Consider the following 13,919-nt stretch of genomic DNA (forward strand, 5'->3'; position numbering starts at 1 on the left):
GGTAAAACAAATTGAATATATAAAACTGATCTAAATAATTCATTGAGTAAAACATTTAAATAGATTACAACTTAAACACTTGCTCCTAAAAATAAGGACCACTTAACTACTACTAGAATAACATGGAACATTAAGTAACTAAAAGTACTACTAAACTAAAGGACTTAACCTGCGTAGAATAAAATAACAAACCGATAATGCTCAATATATGGAATCAAATAACAATATTAAATAGGAACACTAACACACTACTTACCTAACACATCTATTAATGTGATTTAGCTGAGGATTTTTATTGGTAATACATAATGCTTTCAAATACACTTCAAGATAGGCGGATATTATTCTTTAAAACAAAGTTAAAAAGCAAGTTAGAGAAATAAGAGGAACTTTTTCTTTTCTTTTTTTGGTTTTTTAGAAACCCATTTATAATTTTAAACCAATACATGGTAGAACTCATTATTAACATATATATCGCACCCTTTTGACATGCTAGATTATACGTACAGCACAAACAGTTCAAACGGATAAATGTGAGGTACGGTGTGGTGCAGCCAAGGAATAAAAATCTTCTCTCTCCGACTTGTGCTTGGTGGAATCGGTTAACTGAGGTAGAGGACGATTGGAGGAATGAGACACGCCTGGAAGCCATTTACTCCAACGAATAGCCTGCGTTATCTTCTTGAGCAAGTACTTGTAAGTTCTTGTCAGAGAGACATAGAGGGGGAGATATGACAGTGCGAAGATACCAACCGGAAGGAAAGAAAGGGAATATAGCACAATTTTTATCCAGCTTTCTTTACCTCGTATCATCAGAAAGATTGTTGCTGCAAATGCTATCATCATCATCGACACAGAGAGAAACAGAAATGTGACTCCAAGCATCAGCTTATTAGGAAGAGAATGTCTAAAATCATCCAAACGATATGGGGCTGTGAGGATTGAAAGAAATATAACTACTGACGTCAAAGCGCTTGCAAGGGAGAGCACATCAGCTGCAGTGAAAACCACAAAGAAAGGTTGATAGAGAAGGACAGGGACCCCGGTGCTCTGATTTGGACCTCCTGGTATCGTGTAGGCTGCGGCAAAGGCAACTGTTGCAATGAGAACTGCCACGATGGTGCATCCTTCTGCTGTCTTCTTTAGCCATTCTCTCGCTTCATTTCGAAGATCTTTGTAGGTACTTGCAAATAAGCCTTGAGCAGTCTTGTTCATGTTGTTCTGATGATCAATGAAATGGGCTTTTGTGACTGACCTCACGCGCTGCACACAAAAGCATATTAAAGGTGAAAAGCTTTAGAAAAGGCGTCCTAAATTTTATTGTTTGAGAAGCAAATGAGATGAGAATGGAGTTACCTCAAACCAAAGCAGCTCCTCTTGCAATTCAAATGCAGGGCCACGCAGTTTTTCAGGTACATAATCTTCTCTCTTTATTCCAACCATATGCAGAATAGAGTTCCCGTTGTTGTCAAGCCTTCGTATCAGCCATCTCATTGCTACTTCCATTTTCAACACAACTTCGTAAACCTCCAACTGACGGTACTTGATAGCTACATGCAGTATAGTCCGCCCTTCGTTATCAATGTGCTCAACTGCCTGCGGATATTTGTCCAATATTTCTGTGACGATCTCTATGCAGCCTAACTTAGTTGCTAGAAACAATGGTGTAATTCCTCCCGCTTCCACCTGTTTTAGAGTAATAGAAGAAGGTGACCCTTCTCCACCACCTCCTTTTTCATCTACACCACCTGCCGTCTCATCTCCACCACCCCCTTTTTCAGTAGATGCAACATCAAAAGTATTACTGCCGTATTTGTGGGGCTTGGTCTTACTCTGGTCAACTGCAGAACTAGTTGACTCCCACGAGGTATCTTTTGCTACCAAGATCTTGGCAAGCTTCAACGCTGATTCATTGTTTGATTTTTCCATCCGAAATTCATTGCGCCTGGCCGAACTACAGCACACTTTGACTTTTCAAGACTAAACGTCAGTAGTTGTTGATACATTTCACAAATATAGTTCAAAATTGCGACAAGATTTTGAATACTATGATCGAGTAGGTTCAAATAAAATGACACTTGCCCTAAATACTATGAGTACACTAAGCAGTACTCTTATATAATATAAAACAGTGTCATTTTAAAATTTTGATAAGTAGCATTTTAGGGGCCCTAAGATTGTGATAAATGGCATGTTCAAATAAAACGGCACATGCTAATTAATGTAAGTTGTTGAAAATATAGGTAACTAATAAATAAATAAATATCAAATCATATTAAGGAATTTAGAACAAATAACAAATTTAGTCTATGTAAGATTCTTCTTTCTCAAAATGCATGGAAGACATTAATTTACACAAAAGGTCTTATTTGAATTTAGGGGAAACTTCACTGAGGATGAACTTCCACCCGATTTGATAAATTTTTTTGAACTTCAAAATCTTTTAATTTAGTCTCTTAAACTTTCAATTGCTCTCAATTTGGACTCCTCTATCAGATTTTAAACGTTACAAGACATTTATACCTATGACTTTTGTATAAAATTTTAACTTGCAAAACGTTTTTTTATTTTTTTTTTAAAAAAAAATTAAGGATATTTTGATTTTTTTTTTATATATTTTTAACTGTTAAAATGGATAAAAAGATCTAAATTAAAAGCAATTAAAAATTTAAGAGACTAAATTAAAAAATTTTGAAGTTTATGAAAAATATTTTAAAAGAGATAAAAGTTGAAGAGTATTGAGTGAGTTTCCGTTTGAATTTAAGACTTTAATTGGCGAAAGTATTATTAAGGAACATCACATGAAAGTGGCAAGGACATCAAATTTATTGCTGTGGTCCATAGACATGACCTGACAAGAAAGAGAAAAGGACAAGAACTTTTACTTTTGGAGGGTTCTCAAAGGCCAGTGTATATACTACAAAGAAATGTCTTTGGCTACATTTCGATTTTATTTACTTGATTTATTTGTGGTAATAAATAATTCTATTTATAAGAAAATTATGAAGGACAAAGATGAATTTGGATTTGCAGTAATTTGAATAAAATAAATAAATAGGTAGACTTGATCCTACATACCAGAGTTAATAATTCTATTGAGTAGTCCCCGTCTGCGTACAGTTAGAAAAGCTGAAGGGTTACATGACAGAAGCTGAAGAGCAGTCATACCATCTTCGTCTCTTTCATCAATTATATGTTCGAATAGTTCAACTATTTTCAGAGCTAAACCTGTTTATGCATTTTGTGTATGAAAAAAGCATACGGCCAAGCAAATTAAAACAAACAAATGAAAATTCACATAAATAGAAAGAGGACTAACCGAAGTGCTGAGCAAGGATGGCGATTTGAAGAATAGTGGTCTTGTCCGTCCTCTGAATAAATGGTTGCTGTTTGGCTTCTTCATCTCCCGAGATTTTCTCTGCCAAAAAGTCGAAGATCTCAGTCTTGCCATAGCGGGCTGCCCGGAAGAGTGCAGTCTCTCCAATATTGTTGGCCACGCTCAACAACTCCGGGGCTTTCTCTAACATCTTGGTGGCAACCTCGACTGAGTTTTCCTGGTCGAGAGTAGCCGCCTCGTGAAGGATAGTGTTGCCGATGTCGTTTTTGCAGGTCATTTTGTAGAGATGGTGGTGAGGCAAGGCATCGAGAAGTCTGAGTACCAAGTTGCCTTGTTTGGCGTAAGTGGCCTTGTGGAGCACTGTGTCGTTGTGTACGGTCAGTTTGTGCAATGCATGGTCCTCAATACCTTCGCAGAGTTGTATCACCTGATCCGCCTCTTCCTTCAGCAGAGCTTTGTACAGCTTTCCGTTTAATTCATGATCTTTAGCGGCATCCTTCTCTGCCGCCGTGGAAGCCATGATCAGTGGAAGCGTAGTACTGTAAGAGAGTGAAAGTGCGCTAGCTAGAGAGATTGATACATTGGATCCCAATCGGATGGGAATTTATGCTTAGAAAAAGAGAAATGCTAAAGTTTCAACCATTTTCACAAATGGAATTGCACAAGCTGACGTGGCCACGTTAGTTTGTTTTTTTTATTCTTTCTTTTCTCATTCTTTTACTTCCTTCACCTGCTCGCATTTGCCTTTGCAGAGAGTGAAGGAGAGTGTGAGACGATGAGAGAGAGACTCGAGGGTTCACTTCTTTTACCAAATGTTGCGTTCTGTCAACGGAACTCTCACGTCTCTTCCATATGCTCCACCCCCTTCAAATCAACACCTCTCGCTTTGGATTATTATTATTATTTTTTTTTTTTTTTTGAGAAAGCTTTCTATTAATCTTTTGAAATTGAGTCAAAGTAGCTTATTTTGTTTTTCTTTTCATTCCCAGTTCAAATCCATCTTTTTTTAATCTGAAAACAAGCCTAACTATCTTCTGAGAACTTCACATGGAGAAAAACCAAGAAATCGCACTGACCCAGGTGAGGATATCAGTTGAGAAGCTCGGGTCTTCCACAGAGGCAAACCGATCTGTACCTTTGTCAAACAATGCACCAGTGTATTTGATTGGGTTAAGTTTTTGTTTCATGGGTTTGTCTTTGCAGGGGCATGGCGACCCGACGCTCATGAGGTTCTTGATTGCAAGGTCGATGGACCCAGACAAAGCAGCAAAGATGTTTGTCCAGTGGCTGAAGTGGAGGGCTGCAATGGTGCCCAATGGGTTCATATCTGAATCCGAAATTCCAGATGAACTGGAACCCAGAAAGATTTATCTTCAGGGTTTATCAAAGGATGGATACCCGGTGATGGTTGTCGAAGCAAGCAAGCATTTCCCGTCTAAGGATCCTGTGAGAAAGATCGAGAAGGAAGAAGAAAACAAAAAAATAAGAAAACAAAAGAATGAGAAAAGAACGAATAAAAAAAAAAAAAAAAACCAACGTGGCCACGTCAGCTTGCCTTTAATTAAAATGAGTGAAGTAAAAGAGAACGTTGACTTGCTAAGCACGTTTTGGCAAATTTTTTTTTTTAATTAAAATATTAAAAAGAATAAAATTTGCCTAGTGTGCTTAACAGGCTGGTTAAGTGTGTATCACGACCCAATTAAAAATGGCTTTCCAAATTTAAAAAAGTAAATTTTTATCTTTAATTAACAAGTGACACCTAACGGGCAAATGACACCTAACGGGCAAATGACACCCGGTCAAAGTCGTCTGGAAGAAGAAAGCATTCCAAGTAAGAAAGAGAAGGCCACTCCATGTTCACGCATTTTGGTACCCTACATATATACTGCTCTTTCATGTTCATGCTCTCTCAGCTAGAACTCTTCTTGAGAAAAATATATATTCACTAACTTGAGTGTTGGAGGTATTTCCACGGGGAAAGCCTTCGACCTTACTTTCCTTAATTCCTTTGATGCAGGCATTTGTAGGTTAAAATTAGCCGTGGGATTAACTTCATAAAAAAAATAATAAAATAAAATAAAGACATGGGAGTATTGTTGATTGCGCGCCCAAAGTGCTTCAAAAGTATAAACGTGAAACATATATGCTAAGAGATCGACTACGTACCAATCATTGAGCTGGCTTTTTAGACAGATTAAACCAAATCAATAAAGTTGTCGGATTAACTTCATAAAAAAAATAATAAAATAAAAGAAAGACATGTGAGAGTATTGTTGATTGCCCAAAGTGCTTAATTCAAAAGTATAAACGTGAAACATGCTAAGAGACTATGTACCAATCATTAAGCTGGCTTTTTAGACAGATTAAACCAAATCAATAAAACTTCATAAAAAAAATAATAAAATAAAATAAAGACATGTGAGAGTATTGTTGATTGCCCAAAGTGCTTAATTCAAAAGTATAAACATGAAACATGCTAAGAGATAGACTACGTACCAATCATTAAGCTGGCTTTTTAGACAGATTAAACCAAATCAATAAGGTTGTCTGCAAAATAATTGTAACTTGGCGATGCAGATAAATGACATTTTGGCGTTTCGTATGACTTGTAGAGATTGTTGTGTCCAATGCTTTCCTGTCTTAAAGCAAAATATTGGGCCTATTGGCCATTTGTTATGCGAATATTCTTCTGAACTGGAATACCTTTTTTTTATTTTTTTATTTTTATTTTTATTATATATATATAAATTAAAAAAAAAAAAAAAAAAAAAAAAAAAAAAAAAAAACTTAATTTTGAAATAGTCATCCTTACCAAAAGGGCTATTCCTTAAATTGAAAAGGAAAGGAATTATTTTTCTTAAAGGAATAGATTATGTTTACTAAAAAGAAACTCACAATACTTTTTTTTTTTTTTTTTTTTTTTTTTAAGGAAAAGTCCTTATAATTCCCTTCAAATTATCATTCAATTGATAATATTCTCCCCAAACTTTCAATTGCGACAATGCCCCTCCTAAATTACTAGACAATTGACAATGTCCCTCCCAAGGCTAACAAAGAGACAAAAGTAATCCTAAAGTTTTTTCAATACTTGAAGGAAAAAGAAACATTTTTTTTTTAAAAAAAAAAAAATCACATCCTAAAGTTTTATTTTTTATTTTATTTTATTAATGGTATTTTCGTCATTGGGAGATATTATCAATTTATTATTATTATTATTTTTTTTGGGGGGGGGGGGGGGGGGGGGTGGGAGATTGTCAAAGTTTGGGGAAGGTTGCCAATTGGGTAGTAGTGTAAAGGGGTGTCCTTAAGAGGCAGCTCAATCGGCAGTGGACCACGCCTCATGAAACGGATGTCACTAGTTCGAATCTCCCCTCCCCCTTCCCTTGTGTGGACATGTTAAAAAAAAAAAAAAAAAGTTGTGTAAAGGGGTATATATGTGGACTTTCCAAAAAAAACACACACACACACAATCACACAACAAATTGGACACATTCTATGAGTGGCCGCCCACCTATAACAAAATCTCGGGGGTATTTAATAATTTTCGTTAAATTCCAGTTAAAGTATATATTTGTGTTATCACCAAACTAATTAGAAAGAATTGCTTTTTCATTTCATAGTTTTCCATTTTCTAACAAAATAGTTATTCTGCATGCCAAACATGCCCTAAATATTTTTTCATCCAAACATTATTTTTCATAAAAAAATAATAATTTCCTTTTGTAGCACAAAGTAAATTTGAACTTAATCCATGCAGATTTGCCAACTCTTTCTCACTTTTTCTTTTTCCTTTCTACTCAAAAAAGTCAAAACATTAACAGAGAACTTTCTTCATAAAAAACTCAAAACTCATTTCACCTTTATATCATATCAAAACACTTTTTCAACTATAAATTCAAAAAAAAAAAAAAAAATGCCTCTTAAAAAGGGTTATCAAACACCTATATTTAAACCGGCCCATCGCTAACACAATTAGAGAGCTAAACTTAAGTAATAATAGGATGTCTGATGAATGAAATTTCTAATGACGCAAGATATATACCACAATTTTTTATTTATTAATTTTTATATCTTTATATGATTTCTTCGTAAACTTTTTTGTAACATTATTATCAGTAGTGATGCAGGACAAAGGAAATTTTAAAGAGAATAACAGAAGGAAAGAAAAGAAAGGGATTTAGTAACACAATTCATAGAGAAAGAAAAGAAAGGGATTTAGTAACACAATTCAAAGAGAAAGAGAATTTGATGGACTACTGTCATGCGTAAAAGGATCAGGAGGTGTTGTGTGCTGAGATTTATCCTCTAACATAATGGTTATTTCATGTCTATTAATTATGTATGTCGTCACCTCAGTTTATAAATAAACTTGTAATAAAACCTGTAATAACCTAACTAGCTAGCAGCACTCATAAATAATAATAATAATAATAATAATAATAATACATGTACAGAACGTGAACATAACATATATGACAATTTTTTATTTCATAATGAGAACTAAAAGTTCACCATTATACTTATCGAAATCCAAAAATAAGAAGAAGAAAAAACAGATCGTCATTAAAGGATGAGTTAATTTATTGCTTCTTGCTAGCTAAGTACTTGTGAGTTGCATGCGCAGAACTCTCACATCAAGTCTCAGTAGATCTTGTCTTTAGAGGTCTTGAAGAAAAGAGGAATGAGATTCGATCAGGAGACGAGTCTTCTTAATTATTTTCTTAGAAGTGGAACGCAAACTAGTGATGAATGAAACGCGCAAGGGGAACCGAATAAGTGCAAACAAAGAGACAGGAAACAATAATGCGGCAGTGTAAAGCAGAGTGGTAGTCCATTCTTTCTTCTCAAGGTGAATGATGAGCAGAACAGTTGCCGTAAACGAAAGCATTGCCGTTACCACCGAGATGAAGAGAAAGGCGAAACCCCCCATCAGCTTTCGAGGGAGAGATTTGAGGAAATTTTCTTGCTCAAAAGGAGAAGTTAGAATCGATAGGAACATTACGACGTACAGAAATCAAGGAACTCACAATGGAGATGACGTCCATGGTAGTGAAGATTAAGAAGATGTGCTTGGAAAGGAAAATTGGATAACCGTGCTCATCGTTGCCTCCAGGGAGGGTGTAGGCAGCTGCAAAAACTAGAGCCGGCTCAATGTATTTGGGGGCTTTAGGCGAAATTTTGAAGTTGGACCTTATTTTTTTTAATATTTAAATATTAATTAAATAATATTTATTTTAATAATTTTATTATATTTTTATAATATTATTATTATTTTCATTCTCATTGTTGTTTTATGACTTTTAAGATTAACTTTTAACTAGTTGTCCAAAAAAATTGATGTGACATATTTATTTTTTTGGGTTAATTAGTCTTATTTTACAATGTGCTTATTATATTGATGTCTTATTTTAGAAGCCTTGTGTATCTTTGAAGAGCTCGTCTGCAGTCTTACCCTAAAGGTTGCGGTGCATGACATACTGGGGGGCATTATCTTTGGCACACGCTGCATGGAAACATTAATGTAAATAATGACTTCTTTTTCCTTCTACCAGACGCCACAAAGAATAATATTCTATTCTTTTTTTTACACCAAGAAGTTGCACAAACAAATCTTAATTACTTTTGTTATATATATATATATATATATATATATATTCTAATTCAAGTAAAAAAGGCTTAACAAAATAAAATTTAAGACAGATTAATTAAGTACCTAAAGAGGCTTAACGAAATTAAATTGAAGGCAGGTTATAAGTAAGTACCTCAACCCATTTCAACTCATCATGCAATTGGAATGCAGGACCAGCTATGTCGTTTCCTTCATTGTAGTTCCCCATGTCCGCAACATGATGCAATATGGTGTAGCCTCTGACATCAATCCTTGAAGCCAACCTACACTTCATTATTTTTTCCCTTTCCTTTACATGGCGAAAGATTTTTAATTGACGGTATCTAATGGCCACATGCAATATGGTTTCCTCCTCATCCTGACTAACGTGCTCAAATGCCTGAGGATGCGCACCAATTATCGCATCAAATATATCCACTATTCCTTCGCTAACTCCAGTAAGCAATGGGGTATTGTAAATAGTTGTCCCATCTCTCCCACGGCGTCCAGTGTACACTTGTTCAGTGGTGTCGGATTGTTTCCTTTCTATTTTAATATATATAGCAGTACCGTCGTCCAAACTAGTGTCTGCTTTCTCCAAGGATATCGTCCTGTCCTCTGCTGCCATAAAACTGTCTGCCCACGTAGTATCCGATTCCGCTAGTGATTTGGTAAGTTCTAGAGCTCCCGTATGCATTATCTTCATCTTCCAAGTTTTATCGATAGCCGGGCATACTATCCATGTCATATCATGCATATAAATGTGTGTAACAGAGACAACAGTATGACTGTATGAGTACAAAAAGAGACAGAGAGATAACAGCATCTTGAGAATATATATTGACTGAAATCTAATTGACACCAAAATCTAACGGATCGAGGATGCAAGTTAGAATGAAATGATAGCTTGTATGGACTATATGTGTCACAAATGATAGCTCGAGGGTGCATGAAGTAGATGAGTTATGAATAACAATTAATAAAATTAATCTTGGCATTTGCATGATATAACATGGTAATGTCATCTGGTACTGGAGCATTGCATGTGGCAATGACGAGAACGTCACAGATAAATTAAGGGAGTAAGAAAGGAAATTGCAACACCCTAGTCTTACATCGGGAAGATGTGTACGTAGCAAATATATATAGTTGGTGGATTATAAAGGAGCATAAATCCCACATTAATTGGTTCCTTACTAGGTCTTGGGAATATTAATCACACTCAACCGGCCCATCAGATTTTGGTGATGTAGGATGGCATTTACCCATATTTTCTACGAAAATAAAAATAAGATTAAAGCAATGTCACTTGATCAAAATTTTACCTATTTTCAAACAATAGAAGTACAAAAGGAAAAAGTTGTCACGATTCCTGCTAACTGTCAATTATATTTGATTTTCTATTTTAGATTATGATTTTATTTTATTTTATTAGAATTTTATTTGTAGAAAATTTTATTTTATTAGCACTGTATTTCATTTGCTTACTAGGATTAAATTTACTTTAATTATTTATTTTCCTTATTCGGATAAGGTTACTTTTTCTACAAGTATTTTTTTTCTATAAATAAGCTGGTTTGTAATCTAAAACATATATTCATTCAAATTATTATCAAATTCGAGAAGTTTCTCTAAAATATTTTGCGAAGTTTTATATTTCTTAAGCTTGTGGCTTATTTTATCTTTTGGTCAAAAAACACGAGCACTTCTAATTGGGCTTACATAGTGTCCCACTAAGTCACTTGGGCTGCCCACAGAGCTACCAATTTAGGGTTGCAATACCAAGAACCCCAGCATTGGCATACCCTGGGAAGACAACAAGAAGATTCATTGGGTCACTCATGGGATAAATACATCTCGGGAGGGCATAGGTTAGCACATCAAGATTGGATCATGGGATAAGACTTCATCCCAAGACCAAGATTCACCTACTGCATGCAAGTCCCAAAATAAGCATTCTCTGGGATAGTCAGACACTCACTTCATCACGAAAGGTGTAAGGAATATTTATCTCATGAATCTAGGAATGGACAAATTAACACTCAATGAGTCACTCTCGGAATAGACACATCCCAGGAGGACATAACAAGTGGCATATCCAAATTGAGCCCAGAGATTGGACATATCCTGGGACCAAGATTCCGTTGTCACATCCTAGACCCGGGAAAGGCATGTCCCGGGACAGCCAGATAGTTGTCCCAACATGAAAGGTACTAGGGATCTTTATCCCTTAATCCAAGGAAGGGTGTAGCAGGGTCTCAATCCATGAATTTTCGGGGACTATGTCTTATTCCATGAAACTTGAATTAGATCTCTACTCCAAGTTGAATTATAGTAGGAATTACAATCCAAGTCCAATTAGGACTTCTTGAAGAATCCAGTCAACAGTCCTAGCTGAATTGAGATAGGACTCTGGGGTTCAAGTCAAACTCCCAACACTCCTAATTAATCAAGTGGAAGTAGCAGACCTAGTTCAGGTCTAACTCCACTTATCGATCTTTCTATAAATAGGCCCCTACACCCGCGATCGTGGGAACATGAAGAACACATTGAAGAATGTAATCGAAGATTAGCAACATTGAATAACGTGCTACACCAACCCGAAAAACTGTTCTAACACTAGGTAAGACTAGACTTTATAAACGATTATAGAAAATTTCAATTGCAATTGAATTAGTAATTTTGAAGTAATAACCCAAATGTAAGTTTTTTCTAAGTGGTTACATCATTCGCCCTTCATTGTTACCCATGTATGCTGAATCCTAAGCCGCCATAGCAACCTTGGACTTGAGCTCGAATCTCTTCCAAAGGAAATCTCTCTTAGAATATGCTCTACCTGCCTGGTAATCCTTTAGGAAGAATAAAAAGAGGAGACCAATACAATCAACTTGCATATACATATAGAAGGCCAAGTTTATTAACTGAAGTCTACCTGCATAAGTGAGATCTTTGCTCGTCTTTGCTATCTAGAACCAATTTTCTTTGTCAATTGCAACGTACTCCCTCCTAAGTCTTATCTTATTTTATTTTTATTATTTATGTAGACTTTCTCCTTTTTTATTTTATTTTTATCATGTATCTTATCTTTAGTTATTAGTATCTTTAACATTTATCTTTTTGCAAAACTCCCTTTCCTTGATTTGAACCAAAAAAAATTACAAAAGACAAAATTGGTATCAATTCCGTTGCTCCTGGGCGACAAGAACTGCATATGCTTATAATTTTGAGGATATACGTGAAGGCAAATAAGGTTATTGGGTTTTGTTGGAGCTAGAAAACTAAGAATAGATGAAGTGACATAACAAATAAAATTAAGAAAGTCATGAGCTCGCACCTTTAGCTACGTAGCTCCATATAGCAGCATATTCTTGAAATTGCTGCAGTTTTGTGTAAATTACATGGTTAGAAGCATATTTCTATCAGTATATATACAAATGAGAAATATAAGCGTAGGTGTTGAGGGGAGGCTATAAATAATAAATCGATTTGATTAACACTTATCTTAAAAATTTAAGCTAACTAATAAGAAATTGTTGGTTTTAATCATTTAATTAACATTCTCCCCCACGTATGGATTCAAACTCTTCCTTTATAAATATGACCCAACACATTGAATATATAATTGAAATGAGAGACTAAAAGTGGAGAGAATGTTTGAATTTAAAATTTTTGTTATGATACAAAAAACACTTTCTTTTTTTTTTTTTAGTTCAAACGTGACACTTTTTTCATGTGTATATGTGCATGAGAGAGACAGAGAGAGAGAGAGACCAAAGTGTTGGCCTAAGACAGCTATATGGAGAATGGACATGGCGTCATTTCTGTAGAAGTGAACACTTAGATTGTCAACTATTTTAGCAAAAAATTTGAGCATTTTTGTTTGACCAAGGGCGGCAGCCCTATAGAGTGGGGTTTCCCCTAGTTGGTTCCAATCCTCGAGTATCTCTCGCAGCCGGATCTCCGGATTGTTTCCATAGGCCTCCCGAAGTTTACTTATCAAGAGCTCTGCTGCTTCAACCTTGTCGGTTGTGGCCACCTAGTGAAAAACACTGTTACCGTGACTGTTCTTCTTAGACAAGGCTTCCGATATTTCGGAGGTTCCTTTTAGGAGACCAAGTAAATATTGAAGCAGTTCCGTTATTTCACTATATACTGCAATATGAAATGCAGTGTCCCTGTCGATCGTCAGATAATCAAGGAGGCGCTCCGGATATTTTTTGTAGAACCTCGCCATGGCCACCCATTTTCCGTCCAAGGCCGCCTGATAAGGCTCCTTCAGCTCATGTCGAATGGGTGGCGACCTGGCCCCCTCTTCCAGTCTCACAATCTCCAACTCCCTCCCCATCTCTCTGATCTCTCTGTCTCTCACTCTCACAGTTGCGTGGATTGGTTGTGTCTCACACTGTCATTGTGACATTAATGCTGTGTTTTATAGAGAGAGTAGAAACGCATCTACTTGTTTAATTTTTTTAATATACTTTGCTTAATCAACTAACATACTACAAGTATAAAATAAAGGCAAAATTAGATGCTCTAGCTTTTAAGTTGAAAGTGCATGATTCAAACCTTTATTCTATGATTTTTGTAAGGGAAGGCTGCTATATATCTGTCAAGAGAGAGTAGAAACACGCGCATCTTCTCATACTTAATTTTTTAATATACTTTGCTTAATCAACTACTATACTACAAGTATAAAATAAAGGCTAAATTAGATGCTCTAGCTTTTGCAAATTCGAAAGTGCATGATTCAAACGTACGTTCATCCTAGGATTTTTCTAAGGAAAGACTGTTATAAATCTTATTTTCTCTCTCAAGCACAGCTATTAGGTAATCGTACGGTCTCATGCGTTTTTTTTTTTTTTTTTTTAATGAAAGATAGTAAAAGGAGAGTTTCACATAAAAAAGTGTGTTGACGTGGGGTGACTTTCATCATCAACTCATGTGGGCCGTACTCTTTACTTCTCAACTTGGGTT

At 35.6% G+C, this 13,919-nt stretch overlaps 2 protein-coding genes and 2 pseudogenes across 2 annotated transcripts; 1 reads left to right on the plus strand and 3 right to left on the minus strand.

Moving 5' to 3' along the window:
- Positions 1-427: 427 nt before the first annotated feature.
- On the minus strand, positions 428-3,943 carry LOC132171521 (uncharacterized). The gene is made up of 4 exons (XM_059582855.2): positions 3,320-3,943; positions 3,079-3,228; positions 1,357-1,970; positions 428-1,263 (listed from the first exon to the last, which is right to left on the minus strand). Exons 1-4 carry the CDS (start codon positions 3,855-3,857, stop codon positions 520-522), a joined length of 2,046 nt encoding a protein of 681 aa, XP_059438838.2. The 5' UTR covers positions 3,858-3,943; the 3' UTR covers positions 428-519.
- A 383-nt stretch (positions 3,944-4,326) lies between these two features.
- LOC148589960 (uncharacterized) lies at positions 4,327-5,369 on the plus strand. The gene is made up of 3 exons (XM_088515911.1): positions 4,327-4,417; positions 4,541-4,882; positions 5,355-5,369. Exons 1-3 carry the CDS (start codon positions 4,385-4,387, stop codon positions 5,367-5,369), a joined length of 390 nt encoding a protein of 129 aa, XP_088372037.1. The 5' UTR covers positions 4,327-4,384.
- A 2,609-nt stretch (positions 5,370-7,978) lies between these two features.
- LOC148589961 (uncharacterized) lies at positions 7,979-9,669 on the minus strand (annotated as a pseudogene).
- A 1,035-nt stretch (positions 9,670-10,704) lies between these two features.
- LOC148589962 (uncharacterized) lies at positions 10,705-13,290 on the minus strand (annotated as a pseudogene).
- Positions 13,291-13,919: the final 629 nt, after the last annotated feature.

This window comes from Corylus avellana, chromosome 1 (genome assembly GCF_965113065.1).
Source record: "Corylus avellana chromosome 1, dhCorAvel1.hap1.2, whole genome shotgun sequence".
Taxonomy (NCBI): Eukaryota; Viridiplantae; Streptophyta; class Magnoliopsida; order Fagales; family Betulaceae; genus Corylus; species Corylus avellana.